General features: G+C 36.4%; 2 protein-coding genes across 3 annotated transcripts; both read right to left on the reverse strand.

Moving 5' to 3' along the window:
- Positions 1–836: 836 nt before the first annotated feature.
- Positions 837–2,162, reverse strand: ARD4 (RmlC-like cupins superfamily protein). Its single transcript, XM_010257883.2, has 4 exons — positions 2,005–2,162; positions 1,774–1,861; positions 1,313–1,647; positions 837–1,220 (listed from the first exon to the last, which is right to left on the reverse strand). Exons 1-4 carry the CDS (start codon positions 2,014–2,016, stop codon positions 1,092–1,094), a joined length of 564 nt encoding a protein of 187 aa, XP_010256185.1. The 5' UTR covers positions 2,017–2,162; the 3' UTR covers positions 837–1,091.
- Positions 2,163–10,570: 8,408 nt separating this feature from the next.
- Positions 10,571–18,869, reverse strand: LOC104596616 (ETO1-like protein 1). 2 transcript variants are annotated; one of them, XM_010257881.3, is made up of 5 exons: positions 17,976–18,869; positions 16,177–17,889; positions 15,765–16,056; positions 11,818–12,127; positions 10,571–10,941 (listed from the first exon to the last, which is right to left on the reverse strand). In XM_010257881.3, exons 1-5 carry the CDS (start codon positions 18,098–18,100, stop codon positions 10,721–10,723), a joined length of 2,661 nt encoding a protein of 886 aa, XP_010256183.1. In that variant the 5' UTR covers positions 18,101–18,869; the 3' UTR covers positions 10,571–10,720. The 2 variants fall into 2 exon arrangements, with proteins under 2 accessions (XP_010256183.1, XP_010256184.1); XM_010257882.3 differs by lacking the exon at positions 11,818–12,127 and having other exon boundaries at positions 10,799–10,941.
- Positions 18,870–19,225: the final 356 nt, after the last annotated feature.

Here is a 19,225-nt window from a genome sequence, read left to right on the forward strand (position 1 = left end):
TTCGCTGCCCTCTGCATTCTCATATAAAATCCCTCTCACTAATTTTCATTAAAGCCGCCATTAAGCATTGGAGTTTATTGAGCATGAATCCACTGTTTAATTTTAATGTTTATTAAATAAATTTTTAAAAATAAAAATGCTTGGATTTATATGTATGAAGTATTGGGAGAAATGTCAAATTCTGGTTTCTCCCAACTGCTCAAAGTTTGTTGAAATGCTGAGCCGATGTGGCATCTTACATGAAAGGGCTAAGAAATGATCCGATGCATTGCAGATCTAACTTACCCCTATCCAATGTTTATCATTCTATCGCTGTTAGTGTTAGGACACCAGTTATGAGCTGTTGGATGTGATTTGTACATAGAATCGACCGTTGAATCTCAATTTCAGCCATTAAATACATGTATGAGTACTCTAGACTGTTAGATGAGCATGATGGATGGCTAAACACTGTCATATTGGATCATTTATGGGGCATTGATTGAAATGTCCCAATCAAATAGAAAAAAATGAAATATATATATATATATATATATATATATATATATATATATATATATATATATATATATATTTATATATATATTGTAAACTGAGGTGACAAATGACTTTATGGGGTGTTACTTGAAACGCCCAACCAAACTTAAAACACTCATCTATAAACAACCACAAAACTAAACACATAAGTTATGGGGTGTTCTAAACAAACAAGACCTTTTCCCCTTTGATCCATATAGCCAAACTGAGAATTGCAAACCCCATGGATGTAGAAACCAAAGTTACTCTCAAAATCATTTACAAGCTAAAGAGATGCCTCTATTTCATGACAGTAGGAGTTGGATAATAATCACATAATAATAGAATTAGATAGATAGATCGATTGTCTAATAACAACCTACAACACATTACTTCTTTTAGAATCATATTAGCCATGCTGGGGACTTAATTGGGAATCCGGGTCCAGGGATACATTTATGATTTAGTTGTATTGAGGAACGTAACATAGCAGTAGAATTACATTTACTGATGAAATACTGGTAGTATCAGAGTCTTCAGTCCAGAGATTAAACAAAGTAGGCCCAGTAGATATGCTAGTGGGCCTCTACTGCCATATCCACCTTCTCCGTCAGGCTCTTGATATACTCCTTCCTAGCCGGATGATCCTCCTGTGGTCGGTTGTACGCCGTCCACACTGGTTCTCCCACGAACAACCTCATCAACTGTGCAAAAAGTGCAAACCCATCCCATCTGATTAATAAAACTGAACCAACCAATGGTTGTAATAAATTTTGTTCTAGTAGTTTAAACCTACCTTAACGTAGTTACAGGTGTCAAGGGTGAAGCGATGGTAGATGCCAGCAGGCAAAACGATCATATCACCCTCCTTGATCCAGATGCGAATCCAACGGTCGTCCTTGTCCCTCACATCGAAGTACCCACTGCCTTCCAAACAGTAACGTATCTCCTCGTCGGCGTGGATGTGCTCTGTGTAGAAGTTCTTCAGCTTCTCCTCGTAGTTGGGCATTTTCTCTGGGCATAAATCCAGAAGGTCCATGTAGTTATAACCCCTGCTTTTTCTAATCTTCTTCAATTCCTCATCGTTCTCGTAATCTTTTGGGTTCAAATGCCAGTATAACACTCCCACCTCTGCAATCGTTCCAAAGAAAAATTAGAGCTAGAGAGAGCCTAGAGGGGGGAAAAACATCCATCAAACAGAGAATCATTCATATATTCAGATGAAGGAGACCCTAGAAAGAAAGAACAAAACTATACCTGCAAGCTTGCTTAAGGAGACCAACTCTTTTGGGTTTCGATGATGAGGGAGTCTTTGATCCTCGTCGTTCTCCTCCATGTACCATGCCTAAAGAAATCATCAATGATCAATCACAATCTGGATTCTCACGTTGATTTCGTTCCCGAATTCTTAATAATACACAAATTTGTAAAGACGAGAGATGGTGTATTGGAATCAATACGAGTTCGAAATATAAGAACGGCACTCACCTCGATTGCCATCGTCTTTTCGACTAGTGTCGGGTCGACTGAAGTCTCGGAACACTGAACTTGGGGCTGGGTGTGGTCACTGGTCAGTGGTCGATCCAGAGCAGAAAGTACCAACCAGGGAGGGTTTATGCAAAGCCAGATAAGAATTGAAGAATCGGATCTCGAATATTCAATGCTAGCTTATTCAACCACGTGGACGGTGAGATTGTTTGCTGCTGATTTGTGGCGTGTATGTGTTACAGCAGCATGTCAAATATCATGTTTGTCTACATCTATGATTTTGTTTGGTTCAGGTTCGATTATGATACCGAAAAGAAATTATGTCCGAAAAAAATTTAGGGAGAAGTACAAATCAGCCCAGTTCAGAATTTACTACGCCCGAAGTAGAGGGGAATGCATCCTGACCGTGAATTGATGCCAAATTCACGGGCAGGATGTGGTTTATTGGGGGGACAGGGCTAGTTGTAGGGGGGTTGGAATTCAGAATTTTGCATCGTGTCTCCGTACTTTTCCCAAAAATTTATGGCCAATCAACCGATACCATAAAAGTGTTAATCAAGGAGAATGGATCACAATTTTTAGGTTGAAAGTACATTTGGATAGGTGTCAATTTGGAATTGATGTCAATTTAGGGGCGGGTATGGGTGTATAAAGTGTAGGTTTTTGAGTTTTTGAATGTTTATACTTTGCGGTGAAAATCAAAAGTCTGCATTGGGCCTATTCGTACTTTTCTGAATTTATTAAGGCCCAGTTTGGAAGGAGTATAAATACAAATATATAGAGTGCAAAACCTTATATTTTGTATGTATTTATAGTGTACATATTTGTATTTGTACTCTTCCAAACTGAGTGTAAACTTCACAGACGAACTTTGATCAAAGCTTTCCATTCTGGTACAATGTCTTTCCGATGTTATATATTTCTAGCTCCTTATCCATATATATTTTTTTTTATTTGCTTCCATTGGCATTTATTCGATGGGGTTTTCCGAGAAAATGCCTACATCAGATTTTTACGGGTGTTGCCGGTATAATATGAGTACGGGATTGCAAAGATGTGCAAAAAATGGCCAGAGAATCAAACATTCCCGAGTTCACATCTCCGCCCCACAATGCCCCACAGCACATCCCCACCTTGTATTGGGAACATCTCTCGATTATGACATCATCGGGACTAGTACTATCATCGGGAGATGTTCTCAATACAGGACGAGGATGTGTTGTGGGGCATTGTGGGGTGGAGATGTGATGTCAACATTCCTTATATGATTTCATTTACACTAGCGGGGATTCATACATCTTGTTAAAATAATTTGAAGCAAAAGGAGCTAAGGGTGAAAGTTGGGTGGATCCAATCCAACCCCAATCCTATTCAATCAAAACTTTTGCATAGGTTGGGCTTGGGCCAAAAAGCTTAGGCCTAACTAAACTTGGATAGGCTTAGGTTGAGGCCTTGGGTACAGATCCGATGCAATCTAAGCCTGCCCAACATTTTATGTTATACATATCTATATATTATCAATCTATTTTACATGGAAATTGAGCTACAAAGATAAATATGCCCAAGTCCAAGCCTAGCCAAGTTGGGATGGTAGCTGAGTAGGTTCAAGAAGGGTTTTGTAAATTCTAGACTCTACTTGCCTCCCTAAACATCCCAATCCGTACCCACAACAAAACCCATAGTGGGTTGGATTTTAAGAATTCAAACCCTCCCCACAAATAAAAATGTAAAACCCTCCTCGACCCCACATTCAAGGTTAGGGGTGATAGGGTTTAGAACCCACATCTAATTTCCTATTATTTCTTGTTATATATAACTAATAAATAAGTAAAGTAACATAAATAAACAACAAAGTTTTCAAATATTTGATTAAGATGTAAAAAAAAAAAAGACAAGCTATCAATTATCATTCACATCAAAATCAAAATATTATTAAATTCAACACCTAGTATACAAAAGTTTATATGCTTTTCCAACAATATGTGGGTTGGGGATCAGAGGGTCGGGTTTAGCCTAGTACCATACCCTACTCGTAATGTACGGGTTATAGAATCCCAAAACCCATCCTTCAAGCAAAAACCCACTCCATTGGGGGTGGGTACCTATTGGGTAGGGTAGAAATTGTGCTTAAGTTGGTAAACTTGAGCTTAACCTTAAGTTGGGCCAAACCTAAACTCGAGGTTTGAGACTTAGGATTGGGTTGACCCTTAATTTGACTCAACCCACCCAAGTTGTACCCCAAAAAAGAGGATTATGACATTCTTAATTGTATTAGTTTTTATTTTTTATTACATTGTTTTAACTTTTACTAAATTTTTATTTAGTACTAGTTTTTATTATTTTAAATGGATTAAAGGATTTTAAATTTATATTACTTTTTTAATTTTATAAAAAATGTAGTATCATTATCAAATTATAAGATTTAATTTTGAAACTAAAATTAAACATGTATTAATTTGTATTTACTTTCTTTTTAAATAAAAAAATCTAGTATTAATAAAAATTATTAAAATATTTTTATTAATTCGTATCATTTTTATATATAATTTTATATGGAAGAAACTTAATTAATAAATTATTGCTTTAACCAATGAAAATAAATTATTAAATAACTCTGGTTAAGCGTACACAAAGTTAACTAACTACTAGGGCTGTTCATAAGAAGGCCCAACCCGACCAAACCGACCAACCCGAACCGACCCAACCCGAGTCGACCGGGTTTTCATCAGCACGGGTCGATTTCGGGTTGTGCAAATTCTTAAACCGATGATTCGGGTCGGTTTCGGTTTTCTTGTGTGAAAATCGAAACCGACCCGAACTGAACCGACTTAGTTCCTAGTTCAAACATGAAGTTCCAAAGCCCATTAGGCCACTTAGTTTTTGAGTGGTTGCAAGAAACTTTGGATTAGTGAATAGTGATTAATGAACAACTTTTGTGATTAACTTTTCATTTAAATTTTATCATAGGAGATGGCTGAAATGATGTTCAATTTATGATCGTTTTTAAAATTAGCAAGATTTTATCACAGGGATGAACTTAGAACCGAAACCGACCCAAACCGACCAGGTCGGTTTTGTTTAACACTGGGTCGGTTTCGGTTTTTATGTCAGGTAACCCGACCAAGTCGGGTCAGTTGGAAAAACCACAGTAAACCGACCCAACCCGACCCATGAACAGCCCTACTAACTACTAATTAATTAGTTTTAACTAATTTAAATTAAGCTAGTGAAGTAAATTAATTAAGGTACTCAAGTTAATTTAGTTTAACTAACCTCTCTTTGATCCTATCATGGTACCTAAAAAAACAGAAGATGATGAACAAAAAAAATAAAAAAATAAATAAAAATACTGACCTTCTAATGGCACTAAGAAAAATTAACCCCAAGAACTCCCAAATCTTTTGTAAAACTTTTTCAGAAAACCTTTTAAAAAATTAAAATGAAATATATCCTAACTTGTGCTCCAAAGAACATAAGAATAAGATGACGGACAAAATGCAAATGTAGCATCAGCTATGGCACGTCTTCCCTCCATTGGATTTACCCGGCCACCTTCTGTCAATCAACTGTTGAAAGAGAGCAGGAAAGATAAAGAGAATGAAAGAGTACAAGAGAGTGAAAAGACGTTATGGGAACGAAACAAGATTATTGTAACTGAACATTAGATAAAGTTGTAACTCAATTGTAGAAAGATTTCTTATTGTATCGAGTAGAAGATAAATAGAGAGAATAGACTGTAGAGTTTCAAATGTGGAAAGACTTCCTACTATATTCGGATAGAGAGAGTTTGAAAGGTGGGAAGATTTCCTACTATATAGGGATTGGTTTCCTATTATATTGGGTTGGATTCCTAAAATCATGGTATATATATTATACATCTAATTACTTGGGTCCAAAGAGAAGATTGTTAATTAATTAAGTAAATACCATTAATTAATTACTATTAATTAAATAAATACCATAACGAATAAATATGGTATTTATTTTAAATTTTCTGTAATTATTCTATAATGATTTCAAAATAATAATATTAAATTTCAGTAATTATTTTAAAATAATTATTTTCAGTATTTATTTTAATATTTTGTAATTATTTTAAAATAATTTCAAAATAAATTTTAAGTAATTATTTTAAATTTCAGTAATTTTTAGAGATTTTTAGAATTTTTGTAATTTTAGAAAATTTCAAAAAAATATATTCAACATTCTCTATTAATAAATATGGTATTTATTTTAAAATTTATTAAAAGTTTAAAACTACTGAAAATATTAGTGAATAAAAAACATAATTACTTTCAACTAGGGGTGGCCATGAGCCGAGCCTTTCATGAGCTATTCGAGCTTGGCTTGTGAAAAGCTCGACTTAGCTCGGTTTAAATCGATCTTCGAGCCGAATTCGAGCTCAGTGAAGCTCGGCTTGTGAGGCTCGCAAGCCTAGTATTAAATAAATAATTTTTATTATATATACATACATACATAATAAATATACATACATAAATATATATAATAAATAATTATATATATATATAATAATATTTTTATTAATATAATTTTTGTTTATTTTTTATGTATAATAGTAAATAAATTTTATAATTCTTAATTTTTTGTCTAAAAAATAAAAAAAAATTATTTTATACATATAATTTTTATTTTTCAAAAAAAACTTGGCTTATAGTTGAGTTCAAACTTGCAAACTATGCATCGAGTCGAGCTTGAGCTCGAGCTCGAGCCTGATACTATTCCCGTGAGCTGAGCTCAAATAGCCAAGTATTCGGCTCGGCTCGAATCAAATCCATCCCTGCTTTCAACATAGTAAAATTCGTAATTAAATAAATTAATATTTTTTAATTAAATAATTTACTAAAATTATGGTAAACAAACCTAGCTTTAGAAGTTTGTTTGGGACTAAAGTAATTAGACAAAAATTATTTTAAAAATTATTGAAGAACACAATAACACGGTAAATACCTATTTTGTCCTAAAAAAAATAGGTATGCTGAATGTAATAGCATACCTCTGTAGTAGCAAAACGCCAAAACCGGTGCAATGAACATAACCCTTCTTCCACTGCTACTGTGAGTCTGTGATCACCTAAATCAACTGAATGATTGACAAAGTGACTCACCTGTGGGGGAGGTTTTAACTGGTAGAGGTATTTTGGCAGTGGTTTCCAACTGAACTTCATGAGAATCAAAAGATGATTAAACTGCAAGAGGAGAAGATGGTGGTTTAGAAACACGGTGGGACGGAGCCCCTGTTTTGCTGCCTAGAGGAAGAAAGACGACTCCCCTGTTTTCGCAATAAGTTTTGCTTACTTGTAGAGCACAATGGGCTGGACTTTGTAATGCCACTGGTACACCTTTTAATCCAATTATGGTTGAACCGCAATTGGAGAAGACTATAGGTTAGAAACACAATGGGGCGGAGCTTCGTGGCTTAGAAGGAAAAAAACGAAGAGACAAGTCTTGCCTTACATGCAGGATGGGTTCTCTTGATTGAATAGTTGGCTGAACTGCAGAAAAGAGAAAATGTTGGTGTTTCACTTAGAAGAGAAAGACTGTGAAATGTGTTAGGAGTCCGATTTTGGGTTGAATGAAAATCACGATTTAGAATCGTGGTTGATTCTAACTCTATTAAATCACGAAGCCTTAATTGATATTTTCCATTATTGATTTGCCACAGGGCCTAATGAAGATTTGTGAGCTGATTAATTAGAAGAAGGGTAGAAAACTAAGAGGCATATTGGCTTGTTTTCCTACCCTATCACGTCTCCTTTATGATTTGGAGTCGGGGAATGTAAAGTAGTGGGTCAGGCATGATGACGTGGCTTCGTGAGAGAGGGTGAAGACGTTGATGACATGACTTCATGAATGAACAAGAAAGACTAAAATGAGAGGGATTGAAAGTTCTCCGTGAAGAAAGCTCAAGAATCTCTTAGGGCCGCAAGAAAGGCTAAAATGGTGCCATCTAGAATCTCGGATGATAGAATGCATAGACTAGCATTGCAAGAATTATCCATCATGATTTGAAGTGCACCTTCTCGACTTCTGCAAGCCTCATACATTTGGAATGTATAAAAAAAGTGAAACCTATTAATAGGAATCTCTTAGGGCCGCAATGGTATTGATTCTCTTAATCCATTTATAATTAGACTAAATATGGATATATACCTATCCGATCTGACATAATCTGATTTGATTCGATTAAAATATTAATGGTAAAATATAAAAAGGAAAGTTTCTGACAATCATAAAAATGTCTCCTTTAGTTTCGTTTTAGCAAGTACCTCCTGAAGTTTTAAAAAAACTGACAAAAACCTCCCCCATCAGTGACCCAAACGAAAAACATAAAAAATTACGAAATTACCTCTGATTTATCATCATTCAAAATATATTGAAATGTCAAAAATACCTTCATTCGATCAACAATACTTTCACGATTTTACGAGTGTTCTCCACCGGCAAAGGTCCTTACAAGTGTGTATGTGAAATAGTTGAGTATTTGCTGCAAAAAAATAAAATCTTGGTTAGAATAAAATAGTTTGAGACGAATTAATTTAATGATTGGTTCAAGAATAATAGTGGTTCAATATATATTTCTCTGAAACCTCCCCAGCTTCAGCCACCATAGAACTAATAACAAGTACACAGACAGCTACAAATGCAGTGAACATGGTCCTGATACACTCTTCTTCTCGCTCTAATCCTCCTGCGACTCCACCATCGCCTTTGGCTGGGTATACGTGTAGTCCATCATCTCCACCACCACCATATCCTGAACCTTGTTATTGATGTGGTTTTGGTTGGGGTTGCTTTCGCCCCTTCCACCTCCACTGCCCAGGACGGTGACATTCCGGTAGAAGTTGCGGTGGCACGCACACGTCAATGAAGAATAGTTGCCATGAAGAACAGTTGCCGGAAAACGGAAAATTCTGAGCAATGGCGCCACAATGTTGTCTTTTTCTCTGAAAAAAGACTTGTAAAGTGTTGTTTATCGAATAGGGCATTTTTGACATTTTATTATATTTTGAATAACGTTTTGACGATTTCAGTTTCGATCAGTGACAAAAGGTAAGTTTTTGTTGATTTTTTCAAAAGTTCAAGGGAGATATTTGTTAAAATAAAATAAAGAGGAGGTTTTTATGATTGTCAGAAACTTTAAGGGAGGTTTTTATATTTTACCGAAATATTAAATATGTGTTTATATATATATATATTAAAATAATCCGAATTCAATTTAAATCCACTAGATATTTGATGGATGTGATCCAATAATAATTTGAATATAAACCAATCAAATATGGATATACCTACATCCGATTCGAATTGATCCATTTGCAACCCTAGAATCTCTAATTTTGTGTGGTCTATCCCGGTTCAGACAGTCCAATTAGCAGGGTGAGTCATTTGCTATCCAATCCGATGATCCGACTGATCTTATAAAGAGTAATTTGAAATCAAATTCGCTAAGGATATCAAATATCTAAATCTGATCCTACCCAATTTAATTATTAAGAGGAAAAAAAACATAAGAATTTTGTCATATATTTTAAACAAAAGGAGGGAATACATGTCTTTTTACAAAAAAAAAACATAAATAATAGGTTCGATTATAATGCCAAAAAGACATGACATTGGAAAAACTTACAACTAATGAATCAACATCATAAAAGTGGTAACCAAATAAAGATATTCAAATCCAACAAAATAAAGATATTCAAGGCTTTTGATCAATCACCCCCCCCCTTCCATGAATTTTGATTAATGCCACCTAATTGGTTACCAATTTTATTATACCAGTTTTTTGTTTTCTTTTTTTTTAACACCAAAATGCAACTCACACCAACAATGATGGGAAACGAGATTTTCTTCTCATAGTGTTCACACTAACCTCATAGCACATCTTACCATGAATTGGAAACATCTCCCCATGAATAACAAGTTGCAAATACGGGAGATGTTCGGGATGTATGGTTCAGATGTGCTGTGAGGAGCAAATCCAAACAAAAGCTAACTAGACATCACAACTAAGAAAAAAAAACTAAATAAATTAAGCATTTGGAATGTCATCAAACAAGGCCTCTACAAATGGAGATCGCAAAGCCACAAAAGACTAATAACAATGAAGGTGTCATTTGGCAATCTTTGTAGAAAAATCTTCCAATAATCCAAATAACCAAAACATATTAAACTTTTGAGATATTATCTTTAAAAAACACGCTACACAAAAAGACTAAAAAACTTCGTTTGAAGCTTCCCAACATTTTCAGTGCCTTTCCGCGCTTTAATTACCAAATAAAAAAAGACGATTTTTTATCTTCTAAACATGTCAAAACCCAGACGATGCAGAAAGACTTCCCAAATGCCACCTTCAAACAACCTACAACTTAAAACACGTAACATCAAACACAAAAGAAACCTAAACACAACATAACAATCATCCTTGATAAAAGTAAGAAACTTCAGTTGAGTGGACTTGGGCCCACACCCACAGGTCACATCTGTTGCAGAGAATAGGACAAGTTCAGAAGATGACCCAGCTTCGGAATCAACGGATCTGTCACAAATTTTAACAAATTTCTCCTTTCACGTTATAAAAATTTCGTGAAAGGGCAAAGTTTGGATATTTAGACAATTAAATTAATGGATATCCTGATTACAGGCTATATCTAATCTATAATCTAAGTAGTTTACAATTGCTTTTCACTATATGATAATCAGGGTTCTTGGCTGTTTACACGGCTGTGGAGCTCCAGCATTTCTTGATGGTTGGGGTCCAAAGAGAGAGAAGCTCGGCAGTCACGCAGGGCACCGGACACGTCTCCGATGTGCTCGTGGAATGCCGCCCGCAGGTGTAGAAGGTGAAGGTCGGCCTTGAATGCGATTGCCCTCGATAGTTCTGCGATTGCCTCTTTTTCCTTGTGGTTGTCCATCAGCACTGCTCCGACCATACAACACAAAAAACAAATTCTATCAGCCTGGTCAGTGAAGCACACAAGTGGGCGGCTGAAAGCCATACAACTGTCCTTGATGACAGTTATTCCAACAGGCATTTTTAAGGCTTGTGAAGTTTACTCAGATATGCCAAGGTGTGAAACTCCACAAATATTTGCAGGATTCTTTTAATTCTTACATTTTTCTAAACTAGTTAAAGACTTAAAATATTAATGGTGTCTAAAACCTATTTCAAAAGTATATATCGTCGTTTGCTTTCCGTAATAAACTAATAGATATTTGGAAGTGTTTTTTGGAACCACCACCAAAAAAGAGGAAAAACTGAAATCTGGATTAGCACCAACTATTGCCATGAGTAAATGATTGAAGAGCATAGTTTTTCAACAAGCAAATGAAAGTATATACTATTACTTTTCCATATGCTGGTTTTTGTTAACTCCCCATCCATGTGCTTAGTTGAGTTTATATATTTAACTACATATAGCATGTATTGGTAACCATACACATTGCATGCACAATCTTACTACCCTCTTGACTTACAACAGAGTTGTTTAAATTGCAGTCTATAAAAGGTAAGTCTTAGGGCCATTACTTGGTGTAATGGTAAAATCTCAGGTTAGCAAGTGGTGGTTTGAGTCTGAGAGTGGCCACTGTGTGCCAAAAAAATTAAAAAGAAAATGTCAAAGGTCAGGACCATCCTATCTACCTCTCCCAATACCCCTTTTTAGCTGGGAGCAGCATAGGACAATGACCTTTTTAGAAGGGAAGTCTTGAAAACAAAGACAATTTAATACACCCTGTAAAACACATTTGTAGATCTGTAACACGAAAGGGAAGTGTGCACTGGAGGAAATCCTACCTGCAGCTCGATATCTATAAGGATAGACTCGGAGTGGATCTAATCGAGTGACCATCTCCAGATCTGCCTTTGTGAGTTCACGGTCGCAGTATTCAGACCTCTTCTCATATGCCGATGCATTGTTTTGAGCCTTCTCAATCAGTTTTGTCATTTCCTCATATGCAGCATTCCGGTCATTCCTAAGGTAATGGACCCTGGCAAGGCCTTGGTGTGCTCGGGTATGCCGAATCTTAAGTGCATTGATATAGCAATCAGCTGCCAAATCCAGCTTTCCACAGTCTACATACACACTGCCAAGATTGTTCAGGGCCTGCCAAGTGCCAAGTGGAACTTAAGAATTAGATACTATGTCACAAGAATGTTGGTTTTTGTTACATCTCACGCTGTAAACACGAGAAGAAAAATGACTGTAGACCATCTATTTCATATTTGTGCCATGAACACATCAATCTAGACTACTCATTTGGTAGGTGATATCTAGATGTCCTAAAGCCCAAGAGCCAGCAACTGACCAGCCAATTTTAAGGCCTTTTCTTTTGCACTTTATTTAACCATGTTGTTTTCAGCTCAGAAGGTTAATAATACCTTTCCCAAAGGTGATAAATGAGTGATCTAAGGGGCTACCTGTAATGAATGGTCTAGAGTCTAGACTGATATATGATGATCTTGGCATACTAGGTTTTCATTGAAACTGAGATACCTCAGGCCAGGTCTCATGAACACTGCCTTTAAGAGAGAAAGGAATGGCCAGGAGATGTTGGTAATAGCATGAAGCAAATTGGGGCTATAATTGCTTCTTGATGTAATGGTACCAGTATGGTCAAATTAAAGTTACCAAGAAAAACAATAATAAGGATTTTAAGTTTCCTTCTTTTGTTTTTTACTTTTTCTTTTTATTTTCTGAGGAAACCCAACCATGTATTGCTTTCAAAGCATAATTGTCAAGGCGACAAGGCACCCTTGGAGTCTCGCTTCGCCTAATTGCCAAGCAGTTTTCTATAGCATGTTATAACAAACTTTTATATTCTTAATTTTTTGAGGTTATAATTATAAAATAGACATTTTTAAACTAAAATATTCATTTTGTGTGTTTATATACTAATTTCTTTTTGTTATTTTCTTATTTGTTAGGGTTTAATCAACACAAACATTGCTAAATGCTGTATTGAACCCTCAAAGACTTCAAAACCTGAACCAATAAGTAAGAAAGAATATAAAATGTTGTCCAGTCAACACATTTTCTTCTTTTTCTTTACTAATTTTGTGTTTTTATATACAAATTTTTTCTTCTTCTTCTTCTTCTTCCACCTTTTCTTTTCTTCTTTTCCTATAACAGAAATAGGGGTTCAGCCCCTATATTTTTTGAATTTTCTTTTCTTTCTTCTTTTTCTTCTCATGAATATGTTGATTTTCTATACTTCAATATGAAGTTTATACTTTTCTTATGAAAATTATGGATATTAGTAAATATGATTATGGAACCTAGGGAACTACCCTGGATACATGTTTTTACTAAAAAAAAAAATCCATCGCCTAGGCGACTAGGCGCCCCCCTGTCGCCTAGCCTCGCCTTGGTGCCTTGAAAACTATGTTTCAAAGCAAGGACGAATGAAATTTCATCATCACGTGTGTTCACAATATTATAATCATTTCTCCGCTCTAAAACTCTAGGTAAGATCCATTTAAATATATTTGGGAACAGAAATACAAACAAATGAATTTCGTGGTGAAAACAATGAACATAACTTTTTCCTAAATTTCTAGTTATGATGATGTGCAAAAAAATTATATAGTTCAACATGAGAAAATTGATTGCTTTAAAACTATACTAATTAATATTGTTGTTGCTTATCAATAGAAAACCTTATCTATATCTGATTATATCTAATTATTGTATTCATCATTTATAATTTTTTCAGAAGATCAAAAGAGTTGATTCTTAATTAGGTGTTGTAAGCAATGCCACAATTTAAAGTAAAAATGCACCAATTTTTGTATTACATAATACACATTACAGGGTGATGAAGGGGTTAGGGCAGACCAGGGTGCACATGAAGTCCACTGACCTTACCACAGAGAGCCTGCAGTTACATGGGTTTGATCCCATGCTTCATTTTGGGAGGGATGCAGAGTGAAAGATCACAACATGATAACAATGGCCACCAAAGGCATGTTATACTTTCAATAGTTTACAGTTTTTCTTTATGGATGACAACTTCCTTTCAGGTTGTTTTGCACTTAGAACAAGAAGGCTCATAAGATGCAAAAAATTCTAAAATCAGGGATTTTAGTTTCAGAACAAGTGGAAAACGTAAGAATTTGGTGGATATTGTTACTATTGAGTAATAACTAATAATCATCAGTGTAGAGCATAGTTGTCAAGGCGACAAGGCGCCCTTGGGGGCTCACCTTCACCTAATCACCAAGCAGTTTTCTACAGTGTGTTATTAAAAACTTTATATTCTTAATTTTTTTAGGTCATAATTATAAAATAGACATTATTAAACTGAAATAATCATTTTGTGTGCTTATATACTGATTTCTTTTTATTATTTTCTTATTTGTGAGGGTTTAATCAACACAAACGTTGCTAAATGCTAAATGCTAAATGCTAATTATCAAAAAGAAAAAAAAAATATTGCTAAATGCTGTATTGAACCATCAAAGACTTTGAAACCTGAACCTATAAGTATTGAACCAGCTTTTCTTTTCTTCTTTTCCTATAACAGAAATAGGGGTTCAGCCCCTATATTTTTTGAATTTTCTTTTCTTTCTTATGTTAGAATATGTTGATTTTCTTTACTTCAACATGAAGTTTATACTTTCTTATGAAAATTATGGATAATTATTAATGAAATATGGTTATAGAACCTAGGGAACTCCCTAGGATAGATGTTTTTTACTTAAAAAGAATTCATCACCCAGGCGACTAGGTGACAAGGCACCCCCTATCGCCTAGCCTCGCTTTGGTGCCTTGAAAACTATGGTGTAGAGAAAACATTGAAGTTAGATGGGCACATACTAGAGGAAAAAAAAAAGGATCCCTTGTTTGGGAAAGCTTAGAATTATCCTAGCTTGTAAATGGCTGCTTTGCTTCAGCTGCTCTGAAGAAGCTACCAGAAGAGGCTTCACAGAAATCCGCACGATTGGCTGCACAATGACCAATTTTGACTCTCTGGATTTTTAACAAACTTTGCTTATAAGCATCTTTGGTGGGCCCCACCTTGCAAAGCCAAAAGTCACAGTGAGAAATCCCTTCCAAACCACTACTTTTACAACTAAGATTGGTTGGCTAACATGGATCACTTTCTCTGGATTTTCATGGTAGTTCTGGGCACTCATCATCATCCTCCAAGCCTTATCCCAACTATATGGGTCAGCTACATGAATCCTGTTTTGCCAGTCCATTCTGTTTAATGCCATATCCGTTGTTAAATTATTGGTGCTTAAATCATTTATTACGACTTCTACCCATGTCTTTTTAGGTATACCCCTTGCCCTTCTAGCCCCTTCAACTTGCAACTAATCACTTCTTCTTACAGGTGTTGTTGATGGTCTTCTATGCACATGATCAAACCATCATAATCCACTAAATTATTCAAATAAATCTTGACACACTTATGATACCAAGAAATCCTGAAAGGATGAAAAGCATGCCATACTGATAGGGAAACCCAGTGCACAAGGCTCCCACCAATGCAGGGTCTGGGGAGGGACAGATGTACACAGCCTTTTACCCTTACAGCTATACAGATAGGCTATTTCCAAGATTTGAACCCTGGTCACCCAGGCCGCAATGGAGTAACTCAACTGTTGTGCCAAAGCCCACCCTCAAAAACATGCCATACTGATACTAAAGGTAAATAATGGATTGTGAAACTTGATTATTTAAAGCATGCAACTCCTAAAGTTAATAAGTAGGAAGTAGGATGACAGATAAAACATACCTGTCCTTTGCGAAGCCTATCTGAGGGACACTTCAATGCATCTTCTAGAAATGAGACAACAGTTGAAGAGCATGATGGGTCTTGGCTAGAGTCTGCCAACACATAGGCTTTCAGGAAATAGGCCTCAAAAGATCTTTTAAGATGAATTGACTCTTCTGCTTTGCGAAGCCCTTCTTCACAATGACCCATATCATATAAGATCCATCCCTCGTAAACCAAACGCTCATGTTCACTTGATGCATGCTGGTGTGCCAATTGTAGGCTTCTCATAGCAGCATCTGGACAGTTCAATCTGATCAAGCACAACCATGGATTGCTATCTGCCTTGGCACAAGCATAATCCTACCAAACAACAATACTAAAGGAAACGAAAAAAAAAAGGAAAGAAAGGGAATGAGTTACTTGAATATACCTAAGGAGAAGCAAAGACTGTCTGAAGTATAGCACACCTTTTGCTGCATCAGATTCAAGCATCTGATAGATAACCGAGAGAGACCCAATATCATCAACTGAAGACCATCGATCATACAACTGCAGCCAACAATCTGCCGTAGTCCAGTTTTCTACATGTGCACGTACAAGGGTACGGAGTTGCCAAGCTGCCACTTGTCCCTCAAACATCCTATATTCTGGAGAGAGTGTAAGAATTGCCTGAACATCACGTAAGGCTGATTGATAATTCTCAAGTGCCAGATAGAAACAGAACCGGAGTTCCAAGCATTCCAATGCTATCTTGAACCCAAGAATGCGATTGATTTCCCCTAGAGCAGCTTGAACATTTTGCCTCCTCATCAAGGACGCAGCCCGATACATGTATGGATAGTTTAGTGTTGGGTCCAACTCTGTTGCCTTCTCAAGGTCTTCCCACTTTTTGTCACCTTCACAGTATAGCGACCTCTCTTGATACATCCACCCAAGAGGGGTGTGTGAAGATATTACAGAGCTGAGCTTCTCATACGACCATAGTTTATAGTCCTTGAGGAAACCCAGCCTAGCTAAGCCTGCAACAGAATAGGCATGGCCCTCATTGAATGCTGCATAAAAAAGTTGTTCAGCTTTATCGTACTCTTTCCTTAGAAGCCTCACGCATCCCAATTGATGAAAGGCTAACTGTCTCTGCCTATTAGTTACTGCAGACTCAACCAACTGTTCAAGGAAACAGGCTGTTATATCTGACCGGGGATCACGGTTCATGGCTACTTCACTTAATAAACAATAGAGAGAGAATGAAGCAGGTCCAACCATGATTGATCTATGCTTCTTATTAGTATTGCTGAATATCTTAATCACCCTATCATCGTTCAAACAGTCAGGAAGTTGATGCAGAAATACTTGCAAACATGAAGCTGCAAGGACTGGGGAGCTCTCCTCAAGTGCATATTCCATGAGGTCAACCGCATCTTGTCTTGAGGAAACCAAAGATGCAAGTTTCCGATCACAGGCATCTTTAAGTCTTTCGCAACAAAATTTGTTGGCAAATATTAATATTTCCAACACGATACTAGGAGAAACTCCTTCTAGACTGCCTGTCCTGCTAAACTCATTAATTGCCCTCATGCTAGAAAGGGAGATACCATTCTCGGATAAATCAATGTCTTCTTTAAGTGATTCCATGAAACACCCATTAAGCATAGAATAGAATGGAGCTGATAGAGCTGCAATCTTCTGCCTATCACAAGCTATCTTCTCTTCTCCAATATGGAAGAAGACAGTACTGGAAACATGAGTTCGAACAGTTTCAATTGTTTCAAGGGCATTTACAAATAAATCAGCGGGAAGCTGAGAGGAAATGTCTAATGGGACAAACTCCTGTACGCATTTCCCGCATGAAGCAAGCAAATCAGCAATAAGCTCTTCACCCTGCTTCTCATACTTCAACCATGCCCCGAAGATGAGTTTCTCATGAACCGTGCTGGCATTTTGCCATGCTGAACGGAGACTCCGGCGTAGCAATTTGACTTCACCAAGGCCCCTAAAGACCTGAAACTGTAGCAAGTAAAGGTTCGACCTCTCACTGGGAGGACAAAACTCAAGTTCTTCATGAATTTGAGCTAGGACTTCAACATAATCGATAGGCTTAAAGAATGGGATAATGGGTGGCTCGGAAACTTTGATAAAAGATTCTCTACAGAAAAACGGCACGATCTCAGATTCATGAAAATAAAACAAACCCAATTTAGTTCAGTAAAACCACAAAGAAGGAGAACTTACATAGAAGACGAGGAATGTGTGGAGAATTTGGATACTTTCCCTCTTTCAACTTGAAGCCATGACTGTGGATTGAGAGCATGTATTTGTGCTTCTTTGCAGGATTCAGAGAGAAATGGATTCTTCATGGGGCATAAGAACGAAAACAAGTCCCAGATCTCCACAAGTTTAAGTAGATTTTCTCTCCAACACTCAAAACAGGAGGGTTGGAAGAAAAGGAAAAACAACAAAAGAAAAAGGAAAAAGAAAAGATTGGAAGAAAAAGACCTCCTTTCACACCACTCACAAATTGAATAGGAAGTTTTGCAAACCCACCAAACAACACAATAAATAAAATGAAATAAAATAAGACACCCTATCAGGCCCTCAAACGTATCAATCAGACAAAAAATGATATATTGGGTTTCCTTCACTTAGGAAAAGAATCTTTCTGTAACCAGTCTGCTAGTAATAGTATTTTCCTGTTCTACGGATATGAACAATCATATAGGACTCTACAATTTATTTTTGGTTCCCCAAGCATGAAGAAATCGCCAAGTCTCTAAGAGTCTAAATGGCAATTTATCAGTAGAAAGTCAGTGACCTGCCAAGGATTACGCAAAGATCTCTAACACCAGCACTACCGAATCCACATTAGAACCAACCAAATCTCACAACAACAAAGATAGCAACCGAAACAACAACAGAGACTCACCAACCTTTTTGGATTCATTAAGAGGGATAAAAGTGGTAATCCAAGGAAAAACTCAAACAAAAGGGGGAAAAAGAAAGAAAAACTCAACCAAATCTCACAACAACAAAGTCCCGAAAATCACGAATGTAACGGCACTTTATTAGATGAAAGCCAAGGAATCCAAAGGAATACTCTCGACTCTCGAACTTCGCCTTCTTTGTTTGGTAATACTGAGCAGTTTTTCTTCTTTTTTTCTCTTCCTTCCGTTAAACGGAGAAAAGGCGTTTGATTAAAAATCGACGGTTGTTTTTTTAGTAAAACACAAATTAATAAAAATGGTCTTTTAGCAGAAGAAAGAGAAAGGAGAGAGAGAATCTTCCGGTTTCCTAATATGGCTCAAATGACCAAATCACCCTTTTATTGCTATTGCCAATCTATTTTATATCTTTTTCAAAATCAGAGATGACTTTGGGAGATGAAAATCACCGATTCACAAAGTATAGGGACTATTGCTGTCAAATATGGAGCCGAGGGCAATAATATAATTTTAGGCATTTGAGGCCGAGGGTCCAGCCTATAG

The sequence above is a fragment of the Nelumbo nucifera genome, chromosome 1 (assembly GCF_055504915.1).
Source record: "Nelumbo nucifera cultivar China Antique chromosome 1, China Antique-T2T, whole genome shotgun sequence".
NCBI classification, from domain to species: Eukaryota; Viridiplantae; Streptophyta; class Magnoliopsida; order Proteales; family Nelumbonaceae; genus Nelumbo; species Nelumbo nucifera.